The sequence below is a fragment of the Lagenorhynchus albirostris genome, chromosome 5 (genome assembly GCF_949774975.1).
Source record: "Lagenorhynchus albirostris chromosome 5, mLagAlb1.1, whole genome shotgun sequence".
In the NCBI taxonomy this organism is placed as follows: domain Eukaryota; kingdom Metazoa; phylum Chordata; class Mammalia; order Artiodactyla; family Delphinidae; genus Lagenorhynchus; species Lagenorhynchus albirostris.
In genome coordinates, this window is record NC_083099.1 from 76,709,820 (window position 1) to 76,726,900 (window position 17,081).

A 17,081-nucleotide genomic window follows, 5' to 3' on the forward strand; every position below is an offset into this window, starting at 1 on the left:
GTGCCTTACTTCTTTCACTCAATATTGTTTGAGATTCCTCTGTTATAACTCAATAGAGCTGCAATTTGTTCACCTGCATCACTGTAAAGTATCCCATCGTAAGATATACAATTTATTTATTTATTCTACTGTAGATAGATGTGTTCCATTCAGTGTGGGACTATAACGAAAAATACTGCTTTGAATATTCTGATATATGTACCCTAGGGAATCTTTAAGGCCATCAACCTGGCATTAGAAAAACAGTCATGGGATATGTGTATCTTTGACTTTCCTAGATAATGCCAAACTGCTTTCCAAAGTGAATGTGCCAACTCGCCACTTGCAGTCCCCTCACCAACAGCTGGTACTATCAAACAGTTTCATTTTACCCACTCCAGAGAATGGCTAATGGTATCACACTGTGCTTATAATTTTCATTTCCCCGATTAATAAGAAGTTGAACATATTTGCATATGTTTACTGGTCATTTATATTTTTTTTGCCCACGTTTTCAATGTAATTATCTCTTACAGATTTGAAGGAGTTTTCATACGTTGTGGAGACTAGTCGTTTATTAATTACATGTGTGGCAAATATCCTCTCCCACTCTGTACCTTGCTTTTTTTTTTTTGCTTGTTTTATGCTATCTTTTGATGAACAAAAATCCTTTACTTTAATATAGTCAAAGTAGCAACCTTTTCATTTACAGTTGGTACTTTTTATATCTTGTTTTAAAATTCTTTCCTTACCTTTGAGGTCATAAAGATATTCTCCTATACTAATTCTAAAAGCTTTAAATGTTGACTTTCACATTTTAAGTCTAGAAATGATTTTTGTGTATAGTGTGAGGTAGGAAATTTTTTTTTCCCATACGAATATCCACTTCTCCCAGAATCATTTACTGGAATGTTCATCTTTTCCCTACTGTATCTCTGTCATAAATAAAGTGACTATATATGTGTGGGTCTGTTCCTGGACTCTCTATCCTGTTCTATCAGTCTATTTGCCATCCTTATGCTAATACTATACTGTCTTAATTGTAAAACTATAGTTTACAATAAATGTTGTTACCTTGTAGAGCAAGTTCTCCCAATATCCTGGTAATTTTTGGACCATTAAAATTTCCATATAAAATCTCAATCTGCTTCTCAAATTCCACAAAAATCAAAACAAAAAACAAAAACTAGTTGGTGAAATTTTGATTGCAATTGCATGCAATTTATAAATGAATTTGGGGAGAACTGTCATCTTTACTGTATTGAGTCTTCCAATCTATGAACTCAGTATCTCTCCACTTATTTAGGTCTTCCTTAACATCATCCAATAATGTTTTATAATTCTCTACGTAGAATTGGAACAGTAGCACAGAGGCCATACCTCTTAAATTACGCATACCTGTTTAAAATTGTTGTTCTCCTGGTGAACAGAACGGTTCATTATTATGAAAGATTTTACCTCTAGTAATGCTTTTTGGCTGCTGTTGATACAGATGTATTACTGTATTAGTTTTCAATTACTGATGTAACAAATTACCACAAACTTAGTGGCTTAAAAAACAATGCAAATTTATTATCTTATAGTTCTGTAGATCAGCAGTCCAGTACAGGACTCACTGGGCTAAAATCAAGATGTTGGCACGGCTGCATTCCTTTCTGAAGGCTCTAGGGAAGAACCTACTTCCTTGTGTTTTCCAGATTCTGGAAGCCCCCTTCCTCCATCTTCAAAGCCAAAAACACTGCCTCTCACTCCGACTTTCTTCTGTAGTCACACTGCCTTCTGGCTGACTGATTCTTCCTCTGCCTCCCTTTTATGATTACAGAGGACCCACCCAGATAATCCAAGATGATCTCCTCATCTCAGGGTCCCTGATTTAATCACACCTACAAAATCCCTTTTGTCAAGGAAGGCAACTTCTATGGTCTGAATGTTTATGAGCCCCTCAAAATTCATATGTTGAAATCAATGGGTTGTGCCCAAATAGAAAATGCCCTAGAAAACTCACTTGATTAGTCTCAGCCCTACACTGGCATTAGCATTTACCTTCAGAGAAATCCTGGCTTTTGCTTTTACTAACTGATCACTGTTCTGGTTTCAATTTCCTATTCTTTACCATGCCCAACACAAGCCCTCACTCCACTTCTGATCCCCACTTTGGAGATACCCTTTACTTTCCTGCAAATTCAGCAGTGGTTTAAAGAATGTTTATCATTTTTCAAGTCTTTGGGGTTTTCCCTCTCTCCCTCCCTCCCTCTCTTTTGGTAATGGAATGTGGTAGGCTGAATAATAGCCCCCAAATATGTCCATGCTCTAACCCCCAGACTGTTATTTATAAGGTAAAGGGGACTGGCAGATAAGATTAAGTCAAGGATTTTAAGATAGGGAGAGTATCCCTGACCATCAGGTTGGGCCCAATGTAATCGCAAAAGTTGTTGTAAGAGAGAAGCAGGAGAATCAAAATCAGAGAAGGTATTCCAACAACAGAATCAGAGATTGGAGAGACTGGAGAGATGTGACTGTAGCCAAGGAATGCCAGCAACTTCTAGGAGCTGGAAGAGGTAAAGAATGGATTCTCCCTTGGAGCTTCCAGAAAGAACCAGCCCTGCCAACACCTTGACTTTATCCCTGAAAGAATCATTTTGGACTTCTGATCCACAGAACTTTAAAAGAATAAATTCCATGATGTGTCAAGCCACTAACTTGTGATAATTTTTTACAGCAGCAATAGGAAACTAATAAATGGGAGTTGATTTTTCTTTTCGGATAATACTTTCAACCTATAACTATTTAAGAACCTGATTCATTACCATGTCTTAGTTCAAATTTAAATTCCTCAGTCCAGCAATCAAGTCCCAACTATTTATTTAGACTTATTTTTATCCCTTCACCCTCGTTAGCTTTCTGTAGACACAACATGGCTGTGTCCTCTTACATTTTTTACCTTTTATCTTCTCTCACTTTAATGACTTTCAACCTTTTCATAACACATCCCTATGATTATGTTCGAGACATGCCTTCGAGAAGCTTTTCCTGACTTCTCTCCTCACAACAATACTGCTTTGTAGTCCTCAGAAATAATGTTTATTTAGACCACTCTAACCTGCTTAACATTCTCAATTATTCTTTGAATGTAGCAATTCTCCCAATACTCGGCTTGGAGTAAGATACTTGGAGGCATATAATATACATTCAGTATCTGTTGTTTTTATCTGCTGTATTAGTTTTCTGTTGCTGCAGTAACAAATTACCACAAACTGGGTGGCTTAAGACAAATTTGTTCTCTCACAATTCTCTAAGTCTGAGATCAAGGTATTGCAAGGCAAGTCTGTACTGCCTCTGGAGGCTCTAAAGGAGAATCCATTCTTTGCACCTTTCAGATTCTGGTGGCTGTCAACATACCTCGATTTGTGGTTCATCACTCCAATCTCTGCCTCTGTGGTCACACTGCCTCCTCCTCTTCCTGTGTGTGACTCTTTTTCTCGGTGTGTCTATTCTATAAGGATATGTGATTGCATTTAGGGCCCACTGGATAATCCAAGATTATCTTCTCATCTTAAGATCTTTAATTTAAATGTATTTTCCAAATACGGTAACATTCACAGATATTTGACATCAATGAGGGGGGGCATTTTTCAGCCTACCATACCTGCCCAACATCTATTCTCTTCTTCTGATAACAACTCCCTTATTACTTCTGGGGGAACTATATCCCCCAAATGCGGGGGATGTATAAACTCAATTTATATAGTTTGGGTGAAGCCTCCCTCCTCCTGCTATGTGTATATGACAAAGACCTGGCCAGTCAGCATATTGTATCCCCTTTGGTTGCAATGATTGGCTCAGTGATGGGCATGTGACTCAAACTAAAGAGATTACTTTCCAGGGCTTTTATTGGAACAAATGGGATAGAGCTGTGGTTTGTTGTTGTTGTTGTTCTGGGACTGCTAGATTAAGCAAAAGAAATATATTGACTCCCTTGCTGGGGAGAATAATGAGAAAACCCACAAAATTGAAGGAAAAGCATCAAGTACCAGACCTCAGGGACTGGAATCAAGACCCAAAGCCCTCAAAACACAGAGTCCCTCGTGTTTGCTTGGTTTCTCCTCTCCCCACATGGAAGGGAAGGTGACTGTCTGGAGCCAGGAGCGCAACCTCTTATTTTTAATAATCCTGACAAAAAGATGAACACTACACCCCAGCATCTTCATATCAATTTCACAGAAGAACTCTAATGAGCTCTGCTTGTGTCATGATAGTCCTAAGGCTTGAAATAATTACTTTTGCTAGAGAAATCATGCTTGATCCAGACAGAATCATGTTGCTGGCAATGTGTCAGGCAATGAAGGGGAAAAACACAAACAACTCAAACAAACCACTACTACAAGAAAATACCACTATTCCTGTCTAATGAAACTTGTGGTCTATTGGGGAGAGAAGTCACATGAGTAAATATAAAATTACTGTGGCCTGTGTCATGAGAGGAAGTACGTGGAGACAAGGTGAATGACTCATTCCAGAAGTTTAGGGAAAGTGATGGCAAACTTAGATCAGAAGGAGGAAGATCAGAAGGGATGGAGATTCTAGGCAGAGAGAACAACAGGCTCAAAGCCCCTGTGGCAGAAAGGCTCATCACTCATTGGAAGAACTAAGATAAAGGTAGTATGTCTAGGGAGAGCATGGTGTGACGTGAGACTGAAGAAGCAGGTAGGAGTTAAGACCACGCACATTATTGTGGGTCACATTAAATATTTTATACTTTACCATAACTGCCATTAAAAGCCATTTAAATGTCACAAGAGAGTGGGGGGAAGGTAGTAGACATGAACAAGTTTGTATTTGGAAAAGATCACTATGACTATACTGGAGAGAACAGACTGGAGTCTAAGTGACTGTAAGAAGATACGTTGAGTTTTAAATTGATTTCCGACAGAGCTTTATGCATTCCTGCCTCCTACTTTCCCACTAAGCAGGTTATATTGGGAAAAATATCAGTTAAATGAATGAAAGAAGCTTTTAGATAGTGATTATCTGCTCTGCAAAATGACTCGCTTCTTTATTTCCTTTGCAAAAATTTTTCCCTCTGATCACAGTCTGCAACGTGAGTACACCAACTTGCACTTTAAAGAAGTCAGGAAAACCAGGCAACAGGATCTCTACACAATCGGTGGGGCTGTAAGGATGAGACACTGACAACCGTTTAGTTATTACCTCTCAATCTTTAGATATCTCATGGCTCTAAATACCATCACCGCCCTGATGGCTGTCAAATTTATACCTCTAGTCCACACTTCTTCCTGGAACCTCAGTGTCTATATCTGTCTACTCAACCTCTCCACTTGAATGTCTAATAGACGTCAAGCTCAGCAAGTAAAAGATAAAATCTCAGATTTCTGCCTTCAAAATAGCTTCTTCTACAACTCAATTATTCCAAGCTACTCATAATGTCTTTTACCTCACACTCCACAGCTAACATATCAACAAATCTTATCAGCGCTACTTCTAAAATATGTCCAGAATTCAATTCAGTTTTCATCACCTCAATTGCGACCACTCTGGCCCAAACCACGACTCGCTACGGCCTGGATTACTGAAACAACTTCCTAACTGATAACACTCTTCACCAACTAACACAGTTATTTTCACCTGGCTCCCTCTATAACGTCTGGGAGACCGAGGACTTGGTCTTTCACTTAGTGCCATGAACCCCAGTGCAATCTCGCAGACGCTCCATAAAATAAATACTTACTGGAAAGAATAAATAAGTATCGTATACCACATGTACAGTAATTAATTTAAAGAGAGATTTGGGCATGAGAAAATTGACGGTTAGGAGACTTCTAATACAAACCAAAAACCGCTAGAACAAAGCAGTGAATGGAAAGTGAGGTCAGCTGGTTGAAGCAGGTTCCCCAAGCTGTCCCGCTTTCCTTAAGCAGACATGTTTTCCATATAAGCCAACATCCCTCTACCTTGGAATACTGTGGGTGGAAAGCTTCTCGCTCCACTCGACACCTCACCCTTAGCCGGCAGCCTAATCGTCTCATCCTCGTCCTGCTTCGACGACGGGCTTCGGCGACGGGCGAGCCCACGCGGCTTCGGGCTGGAAGACGCATTTGGGCATCCTCCAGGCCCTCAAGAATGACACTGGATCCTAGGCCACACGGGCAACTTTAATCGGATAGTAAAAGGGACATACTTCTCGTTGACGTTCTCCACTGTACAAGTAACTTAAAGTCAAAAGGCAGGGAATAAACCTTCAGAGACAGAATCTTCAACCCGGCTAGCAGTTAAGATAAAGGGCAGTTCCCGCCGGCCTCTAGGGATGATGGGAAGCGAAATCAGCGTAAATTGCCCTGACCCAAAATGGCAGGTTACTCGAACCGCGTGTATAGGGGTGAAGATACGACCACTGCGAGAAGTCAAGATGAGAAGGGAAAATGAAAGCATCATTTTATTAATCCCACACAGAGGCGGAAATTATAGGAGAGAGAATAACCAGGGACGACGAAACAGCCAGACGGCAGAAACAACTGGCCTCTCGAATAAGGCCAAACACAACATTGACCTAATCCAAGATGGCGCCGGAGGTTATTACCGGAAGCGCAAAAGCGGCGGTGATTACCCTGTTCCACGATGGCGGTGGCGACTGAGGCGAGCGGAGGGGCGGGAGGGCCGGGAGCGTCTTTGCCCTCCTCCAAGATGGCGGCAGCCGTGGGCGCTGTCCCTGGCTCCGCCCCGCGGCCTCGGCCCCGCCTCTCCCTTGTCCTTCCCACCACCCCGCTCGCAGTGGCCAGTCTGGGCGGAGGTGTTCGCGCGAGGAGAGCGTGCTCCCGGCGTTTGATATGGCGGCAGCCGCGGCGACTGCAGCAACGAAAGGGAATGGGGGCGGCGGGGCCCGGGCCGGGGCCGGCGAAGCCAGCGGCTCGCGAAAGAAAAAGGGCCCGGGGCCTCTGGCCACGGCGTACCTGGTCATCTACAATGTGGTGATGACCGCGGGGTGAGGCTGGGGCTCGGGAAGGCGGGGAGAGAGTCTGGCCGGGGAGGGGGCTCTGCGGCAGGAGGAGCGGCCCGGCTGGCCCGCCGCGCGCAGCGCAGCCCCGGTGGCGGGAGTCCGGTCCCCGGCACCTGGGCTCCGGGGGCAGTCGAGGCTGAATCCGCCTGGGTGCTTGCTGGGGGTCGAGCAAGTTCCCAGGTACCGAGCTGGAGTTCCAGTGCTCCAAGGGGGCTCGGGGGAGGCTGCCCAGGCGCTGGTCCGGAGGGCCTTGGGAGGACGTATGGGCTAGCCACACGTCCATGTCTGAGGGGCGTTGTGCCGGGCGATCCTGCAGCGCTGAGAGCCCAGGCGGCAAGTCACGAATGGCGAGCTGTTCTCCCCAAAGGGAGTGGAGGGACCTGTGTCTGCAGAGTTGACCATTTATTTCGGCGGCTGTTTTCAAAATCCAGGATGAACTTTAATGGGAAAGGTAGTGGAACAGCGTTCAAAGTTTTTGCCCAGTGACATGAGCAGTCCTGTGCTTTAGGTGAGTTTAGACTTTGTAGGATGGATTGAGGTGGGGAAGACACTAGAGATGGAAGGCAGAGTTACTGGGGAGAAGCGTAATAGACCCTGGAAACAGATTTTACCCCCTCTTGTTTCTCCTTTATTTCAGTCCATCCCTTGTCGCAGCGAGTTTTTAGTTGTAGTTATGACACTAACTGTGTGACCTTGGATAAATCATTTTATTTCTCAAGACATCCGTTTTTTCATCTGTAAAAACTAAAGAGTTGAGCTAGGTGATCTCCAAGATTCCTCTAATTCTCTGACCCCATTATTTTTGATGACAAGGATCACAGGATCAGACTGTTATATATTTTTAAATTTTATAAATTTGTAAAAAAAAATTCTTAACATTTTATTATGAAAATTTTCAAACATATAGAAAAGTTGAAAGAACTGTATAATGAACATCCAGTTTTATTTATTTTTAAAATAGATAATACATTGGCCAGGTGCAAAATTGAAAATGTATGCACGGGCATACAGTGAAAATCTTCCCTCTACCTTCCCTTCCACCCAGATTTCCTCCCTGGAAGGCAGATAATTTTGTTTATGTTTCAGATACTGATACAAGCAAATATGTGTACATAGGTATTTTAAAAATATGAATGCTAATGATTAGCATTTCAGCACCTTGCTTTTTTCACACACACACACGCAAACACATCTTGAGAGGATCATAGGCTTTATGGCTAGTATTAGAAATAGCCAGTATTGAAACCTAGGCTCAGAGAAGTTGTGACTTGCTTGACTTGAGGTCACAGAACTTGTTAGTAGTAGTTCTGGGTTTAGAAGCCATATTACAGATGCACGTTTTCTTTATCACATAAATGGTCACAGAATGATTTTAAAAGAATATTCATCAGTGCATATGTGTGTATTTATATATAAAAATTCTTGTCATCTTAGCAAGGGCTTTGATGAGAGCATTGTACTGAAGAGGGATTTTAAGATACATTGGGGAAGACGAAAAGAAGCCTTTATTCCTGAACCATGAACATAGAGAATGGGGTGGAGGGTAAGGAGTGGTATCTTAAACCAGAAGAAAAGTTGGGGATATGAGAGTAAAGTAAGCTTTTTTTCTAGGCTACTGAAAATGCTGAACCAGTTACACCATTAAGGAATTCATTTCTTTTTTTTTTTTTTTACAAACTCTTGTTCGATGTATTTGTATGATAGTTTCTAGAAATAACATAGACCACATACCCCACTGCTTAGTTAAGATTTTACACATAAATAAATCTGTTAGCACCTTCAAGGAGACACACCTTAATAATGATATACCTCATTTAATTATGGAACTTAACAAATAAAAAACTACAAGGCCTGAGAAATTTATTTTGGAGGACAGTAGAACAGAAATGTAGAGTTCAGAGCCATATGCCTAAGTGCTTCCCTGTTTTGTGTTTTGTATTGATCTGGCTTTCTTTACTAAATTGATTTTGGGAATCTCAGCTTAAAAACCTTTTATTCTTTTTAAAAAACAAACCATTTATTCATATGTCATTTGCAGTCTTTTAAAAGAATAGATTTTAAGGTAGGGGTATGTTCAATGAGATACTTCTAAAAATAGTTTAAAACATCTCTCCACCCTGTTGTTATTACAGACCCTTTAACTGCACAGGGCATTTAAAATTTTCCTTTAATAGTTTTTTTCTCTTGTCTTGGACTTCCTGGCACCTAATTTAGCTGCTCAAGGACCAATTTAGCTTATTTCCCTCCTTTTGGTCTTGTTCTCAACGGGCAAGGTTGCCAAAAAGCTGAGCTCCAGATGGGTGAGGTGCCACTGTGCTTTTGCAAAAAGCACTCTTCGTAGGGTGCTGCTGGAGGTGCAACATTTCTGTGCATTACATACAGCTTAGCGTTTGAGAGTGATAATCGATAAACCTAGGACACAGATCTTGAGGTCACCTTTAGTAATATCTATGATTGCCACATCTTTCTATTATAATCCTACTTACTTTTTTTTTTTCTTCTGATTGCTCTTTTTCTTAGGTGGCTCGTTATAGCTGTTGGTCTGGTCAGAGCATACCTGGCTAAGGGTAGCTATCATAGCCTTTATTATTCCATTGAAAAGCCTTTGAAATTCTTCCAAACTGGAGCCTTATTGGAGGTGGGTCCTGAGATTTGTTGTTGTTGATTTCTGTTGTTTTAAAATTAAAACAAGCTACTAAATTATATTGAAGTAGCCATGTTTCTGCTGGATTTGCTTTAAATGTTGAAAACTTGCCTCGTAGAATGCCGTGTATAATGTTGATACCTGGTTTATCTTTTTGACATTCTACATAAATAAGATCTCATTTAACTTGTATTACCTGGAATATATTTTACATTTAACTTTTATTGGCAATCAAATGAAACAAGCTTATATTAGGATTTTTAAAAATTCTAGGGACTTCCTAGGGAAGTGTTAGCAAACTCAGATACTTACAGGGACCGGGCATATAATGGGAACAGTGAAGTTGGTGAGTGTAGGATGTCAGGAATGATAAATATAAGAAATAGTAGAGCCTGTTTAAAAGCCTCCAAAAACCTTTTTAAACAATAGTTTATTAATTTCCCTGTATTAAGGGTAATATATATATCCAGTCCTGTCTTCTGGGGTAAGTATATGATAGGATTTTTGACTTGCAATTCAAATTATTTTAAGCAAAAGGAAATTTATTGGCTTCTGTAGTTGATAAAGATAATAGGGTTAACTTACAAAATCAAAGGAACCAGCTTGGGAATGAGAACCAAGGATTTGATGTTGCAGCACTCTCTTTCCATCTCTCATCACTGCTTCTCTCTATTTCTCTTTGAATATTAGTCTTAGGCTCTCCTACTGCAGATTGCCTTCTCCACCTGGTGGGAGAGAGCTTATTTTTTCAGCGTTAGGGAAGGATTCTGGTTGGTCTTACCTAGACCAATCACTCTTGCCAGTGATGTGCAATACTTGATTAGTCAGATCTAGGACACATGCCCATACTTCTGGCCAAGGGACTGTAGACTTCGTTAATGGAAAAGGGGGAATGAGGTAGCTTTGGGCACACACCATAGCTGCCATAGTTCATTATGGTGAAAAATTTTCGGGTTGCAGAGAAGATCTGATATTCAGTTTCATTTTACCTAGCCTTTAGGCCAAGCCCATCATGACATTTGGAAGGCTGTTTAAGAAAAGACCATTTATCTCCATGAAATGAGATGTTACCTCAACCTCTCACCCTCTTTTTTTTTTTTTAATTAGTTTATTTACTTATATTTGGCTGCGTTGGGTCTTCGTTGCTGCGGGCAGGCTGGGGGCTACTCTTCGTTGTGATGTGTGGCCTTATCATCGCAGTGGCTTCTCTTGTTGAGGAGCACGGGCTCTAGGATGCATGGGCTTCAGTAGTTGCAGCATGTGGGCTTCAGTATTTGCAGCATGTGGGCTCAGTAGTTGTGGCTCACAGACTCTAGAGCGCGGGCTCTGTAGTTGTGGCACACGAGCTTAGTTGCTCCACGGCATGTGGGATCTTCCAGGACCAGGGCTCGAACCCGTGTCCCCTGCATTGGCAGGCGGATTCTTAACCACTGCGCCACCAGGGAAGCCCTCACCCTCATTTCTGAAAGCAGAAAGTTGTAGGTTTGGGGTTTTTTTCTCCCAGAAAGCAGAGAGATTTCAATACTGTCCATACTTACATGTTTAAGTTAGATGGTATGATGAAATGAACATACAGCTGGAGGCTGAGTGCCCTTATTCTAAGCATGCTGGTTTTACCAACTTACTTTGTGAATTTGGGCGAGTCATTTATCTCTTGTCCACCTTGTTTTCTCATTTGTAAAATAATTAGTTTGAAGTAGATTTGTAAAGTTCCTTTCTGCCCTAACAGTTTGAGTTTGAGGAGACTAGCAAATCCTTGTGTGGGCCATATTGTAAACTTAGAGGCTTAAATTTTGGGGGGAAAGGGGCAGTAGTAAATAAGTATCACTTGTCTGTCAGAGCTTTGGCCAGCACAGTTCTCAAGCTACAGAGAACCAAGTTTGGAGTCAAGACCATCAGAAACTGCCTGAGTGCTTGATATAGTAAGTTGTATCCAACTGGAATACTTCAATAATTTACTAATTTAAAGGGGATTCTATCTCTGTAAGACTTGGTAATATTAGAGGTATAATTTTTAAAATTTAAGGATATCTTAGGGAAGGTTGTGACATTAAATAGTGTGATGCAAAATCTACTCAGGAACCAGATCTTAGACTTGGAGGGATTAGCGCATTTATCCCTATAAAATTTTTAATAGGGATTTAAGAAAATATTTTGGAGTTCTGGTTTTATCTCTGTTATCCCCACTAAGACCCAATTAGGTGACAAATCCTGGATTTGATTTTGGGAAAAGAACTCTGCAAAATGAATGAAGACTCCCTGGGATGTGCAGAGAATTAACTTTCTAGAGGGCAGTGATGGCAGTAGACCCCTCAACCTGAGACAAGAGAGCAGGCTTGCTAGAGCTGCATCTCCTGAGCCGTCCATTAAGGAATGTTTTATTGCCTACCTAACCTACATAGTATAATAATGTGCTTAGTGTTGTTTAATTACAGATAAGTTGTCCTTATGGAAATTATTCGTGCTTGACAATAAACCGTGTTTATAGGAGGAAAAAATGAGTCCAGGGAGGTCAGCTACTCACTTATATCTCTGCATGAATATTCTGAATAGTAATCTGTGTGATTATTCTTTAGTAGGTTCTGTGGGAATTTGCTTTAAGAGGAAATAGAGATTACTTGTTCTCAAGAAACTTCAAATCTTCTTAGGAAAATATAACACTTTGCTTTTTAAAAATATAAAACATTTACTAAGCAAGTGTAAATGGGCATGTAGTAGTGTAATACAGAAAGACTTTCTGAGGAAATTAAATGATTTTTTGCAAAATGGGTGCAAAGATATATTCAGTTTGTGATACAATAATATAGCTTTTTAAAAAAATATTTATTTCTGGGGCTTCCCTGGTGGCGCAGTGGTTGAGAGTCCGCCTGCCGATGCAGGGGACGCAGGTTCATGCCCCGGTCCGGGAAGATCCCACATGCCGCAGAGCAGCTGGGCCCGTGAGCCATGGCCGCTGAGCCTGTGCGTCCAGAGCCTATGCTCCGCAACGGGAGAGGCCACAACAGTGAGAGGCCTGCGTACTGCAAAAAAAAAAAAAAAAAAAAAAATTATTTCTTTGGCTGCACCAGGTCTTAGTTGCGGCGGCAGACAGGATCTCCATTGCTGTGTGCGGGATCTTCATTGTGGCATGCAGAATCTTTCTGTTGTTGTTGCAGCATTCAGGACCTTTAGTTACGGTATGCGGGACCTTTAGTTGCGGCATGTGGGACCTTTAGTTGCGGCATGCGGGATCTAGTTCCCTGACCAGGGATTGATCCTGGGCCCCTACGTTGGGAGCATGGAAGCTTAGCCACTGGACCACCAGGGAAGTCCCAATAATATAGCTTTTTAATAAAGTAGACAGAAATCTTAATTTTTTTCCACATACGTATCCAAGAATGTCTTGAGTAATTTTTATAGATAGTTTTTCAAAATATTCCACAGGTGATAGTTAAATAAGTATGTGTTTGAGTCACTGTAATGGGTGCCATGGAGGTTGAGCCCTTGCTAGTAAAGACATTAAAATCCTACTGGGTAGATGACTATGTTAGGACTCTTGGCTGGAGATTATAGAAACTGACTTAAACTGTAAGGGGAATTTATTATAAGTGTATATTATGTCCCATGGAATCCAAGGGTGGGGATGCAGCTGGGCTTTAGGAATGGCCTGGAATCTGGGACTGGAGCACCACAGGGAACCCAGGAGGTCTTGCTCTGTCTCTTATCTCTACTATTGTCTCTCTCTCTTTTTCTCTGATTCTTCTCTTCTTGCAGACTGGGTTTTGTTTTTGGTTTCTTAAGTCTGTGTGGCAGACAATGGTAACAGAAAACTCCTGAGATTGTAGTTTCTGCAATCGAGAGCAGCTAATTAAAAACAATATTATTTCCATTTCCATATTCCTAGCAAAGGGCCTATATATGTCCAGCTTGAATCAGGTGCTTATTCCTGGACCTGTAGACAAGAGTAGGGTCACATTAACCATATAGAAGTTGGAGGGAAGGGACAATTTATAGAAAAGTGGTGCTAGGCATTAAGTCCAAGAAGTATTTACCAAAGTAATGAGACGCAATACAGTGAAGATGGTAAGGCATGAGATGATTTATAAATTGTTAGAAAGTAAAATACTGATAACTTTGTGGGCCAAGGGATCAGTGTGTGAATAACTACAATGTGTCTTGAGTTGAATCTGAGAGCTAATTAACATAGGTAGCAAAAGTATATTTTTAAAATGCCATTCATAGATAAATAAAATATATCTCCATACCATAAAATGAGTGAATTACTGGTACTTGTTATAACATGGATGAATCTTGAAAACATGCTTTGTGAAAGAAGCCAGAAACAAAAAGCCATGTGTTGTTTGATTCCATTTATACAAAATGTCCAGAATAGGCAAATCATAGAGACAGAAAGTAGATTAATGGTTGCCAGGGGCTGTGGGGAGGAGAGAATGGGGAGGGACTGCTAATGGGTACAGGATTTCCTTTTAAGGTGATGAAAATATTCTTGAATTAGATGGTGGTATGGTTGCACAACCTTGGGAACATAACTAAAAATCACTGAATGTACACTTTAAATAAGTGAATTTTGTGATATGTGAATTATATCTCAATTTTTAAAAAATGCCGTTCAGGGGCTTCCCTGGTGGCGCAGTGGTTGAGAGTCCGCCTGCCGATGCAGGGGACGCAGGTTCGTGCCCCGGTCCGGGAAGATCCCACGTGCCGCGGAGCGGCTAGGCCCATGAGCCATGGCCGCTGAGCCTGCGCGTCCGGAACCTGTGCTCCGCAATGGGAGAGGCCAGAACAGTGAGAGGCCCGCGTGCCGCAAAAAAAAAAAAAAATGCTGTTCATCTATAATGAGCCGGATAAATTTTCTTTTTACTTTATTCTTTTTTTCGGGTCCATGATGTTCATGGATAAGGACAGACTATCTTTCCAGCTTTGTTAAGAACTGAGTTAAAGTTTAGAAATTAAAGATCCTACATTATGGCGCTTTAAAATTATTTCTAAGAGAATTTGGATTTCTAAATATATTTAGTTAACATAAGAATGTAATTGCAGCAAAGACATTTTCAAATACTCGTAATTGGATGTGCCTCTGTGATTGACAGTGAGGATTCCAGTAGGTTAAGGACTGCTCTGCAGAGACATTAATTGTTGAGACTAATACAGACCATCTTCAACACATGTACATCAGTACATATATTCAATATCATTTACCTGCCACCGTCCATCTTGGAATATCTAATGGACCACAGGCACCTCCTTTCCTTCTTATTCTCTTCCATCTCCTTCTAATGCTTGGAACCCTCTTATCTACCGAAAAATAAAATAAAATAAAGAAAAATAGTGTCATTTGTTATCTTTTCCTAGAGTTGATTTAGGACTGGGTCTGAAATGGCAGAACTGGTTCTGGAGAAGCAGTGAAGGAGAGAAGATAGCTTTTGTTGTTTTCTAAGCCCCATCTCTGTATTCTGGTCTAATTCTAATGCCTCACGTCACAACTCTCCTCAGATCCTTTAATGAAATAATAGGAAACTGATTTTGGATATTTCTCTAATATATAGCAAAATCTTAAGAATTTGTAGGAAGAGGGCTCCCATCTTGTCTCCCTGCCAGTTTTTGTCTTTTTGCCTCAACTACTGGATGATTTTTTCCCACAGAGATACTAGGTGGTGGGGTTCTGTGATATTACTAATACTTTAGGCACATTGTATATTAACTTTGCCTTTCTGAACTCATCTGGGGACATAACCATCATCTGTAATATTTTTCTTCCTTTTGGAAACATGCTAATTTCTCAGTAATTTTAAAAAGGAACTTCTGAAACACAAGCTATATGCACATTTTAGACTAACTTTATTCTGAGGACTTGTTTTGAGAAACCAGCCCTCTAAAATAGACTTCTGAAAAGCTAGCAGAGCAAGTCATAGTAGAGCTATCTGACACAAACAGGAATGACAGCAAACCCAGACAAACCAGCTTCAGAAACAGTGTGAAAACCAGAGGGAAATAGAACTTGGGTATAATTAATAAGTGTCACAACATTAGAAGGGAAGAGGGAGACTGTGGGAAACAGGAGTCCACCCACACAGGCCTCACTGCTTAACAACTCAAGCAAATAGAAGCAAATTGATACGGTATTCAGAGAAGATAGGTATTGGCTATAGAAAAGAGTGTGCTAAAATTTTTTTTTTAAAGAAAACTAAAAATGTCAATGGTGGCGGTTCAGGGCAGGAAGCAGGCCACAGTGCAGAGAAATAAGTGATACTGAAGATTCAAGAAAGGCAGGAGTTCCTAGTTATAGTCTCAGCTAAAACAGATTACAGAGCAGAAACCATTGGGACTGTTCAGAGTGTACTATTTGAATGTCAAAAAGAACGTTACAAAATACATAGTGCCAGGCATATCAGAGATATTATGTGTTGGTGGACTAGCTAATGCATGAATGATTATCAATAAAACAGAAAAACAAAATATACAGGAAAGTAGTGAAACTTAACAGATGAATAGTATAGTAGAACCAAGGTATCTAGAAAACAGAATGAGGGTATACAACCTGTCAAAAAGTACGGCTACCAGAAGTAGAAAAGATTGGAAAGTATAACTCAAAGACAATCAGGAAAAATTCTAGAAAACTATTCAGAACGGAAAGCCCCTCTCAGTACGGTTATTGAGAGTATATGGAGTTGTACATAGGCACTGTTTTTCAAGAAAAAAAATCCCTTCCCTTCCTGGGCACCTATTTGTTAAATTTTTAAACTTAAAAGAAAGATAAGTGATTTCTAGCAGAGAAGAGATCTTAAAATGTAATGGTAAAACAACTTGGGACGTTAGACTTTGAAAAATAAAAAGATTCATATGAAGCTAGGAGACAGCATTAGGTTCCTGAATAACAGACCATGCAATTTCCTACAGATGGAGACATTTTGAAAACACCTACCAAAATAATAGAACTTTGAAAAAACATTATCAAAGGGTTTTTAACTGATATATAAGTAAATAAAATTAACCAATTTTTTTTAATAAAGTTGTTTTTTATTTATTTATTTTTGGCTGCTTTGGGTCTTCACTGCTGCATGCAGGCTTTCTCTAGTTGTGGCGAGCAGGGGCTACTCTTTGTTGCGATGCACGGGCTTCTCATTGCAGTGGCTTCTCTTGTGGAGCATGGGCTCTAGGCGTGCGGGCTTCAGTAGTTGTGGCGCACGGGCCTAGTTGCTCTGCAGCATGTGGGATCTTCCTGGACCAGGGCTCAAACCCGTGTCCCCGACCTTGGCAGACGGATTGTTAACCACTGTGCCGCCAGGGAAGTCCAATAAAATTAACCAATTCTTTAGACTAGCACTGTGCAGAAGAACTCTCTGCAACGATAATATTCCAAATCTGTGCTGTCTGATATACTAGCCGCTGTTGAGCCCATGGGGCAGGTGAGACTGAAAATCTTGAGTTTTTAGTTTTATTTACTTT

At 40.7% G+C, this 17,081-nt stretch overlaps 1 protein-coding gene across 5 annotated transcripts in view; it reads left to right on the plus strand.

Annotated features, from left to right (window-relative positions):
- The first annotated feature begins 6,778 nt into the window (after nt 1-6,778).
- The window catches only part of HACD2 (3-hydroxyacyl-CoA dehydratase 2), a 91,899-nt gene continuing 81,596 nt past the window's right edge, over nt 6,779-17,081 (plus strand). For all 5 annotated transcript variants that reach the window (XM_060150464.1, XM_060150465.1, XM_060150466.1 and 2 more), the window contains exons 1-2: nt 6,779-6,976; nt 9,512-9,629. In XM_060150464.1, the coding sequence (XP_060006447.1) occupies nt 6,822-6,976; nt 9,512-9,629 (273 nt within the window). In that variant the 5' untranslated portion in view covers nt 6,779-6,821. The remainder of the gene's footprint in view (nt 6,977-9,511; nt 9,630-17,081) is intronic.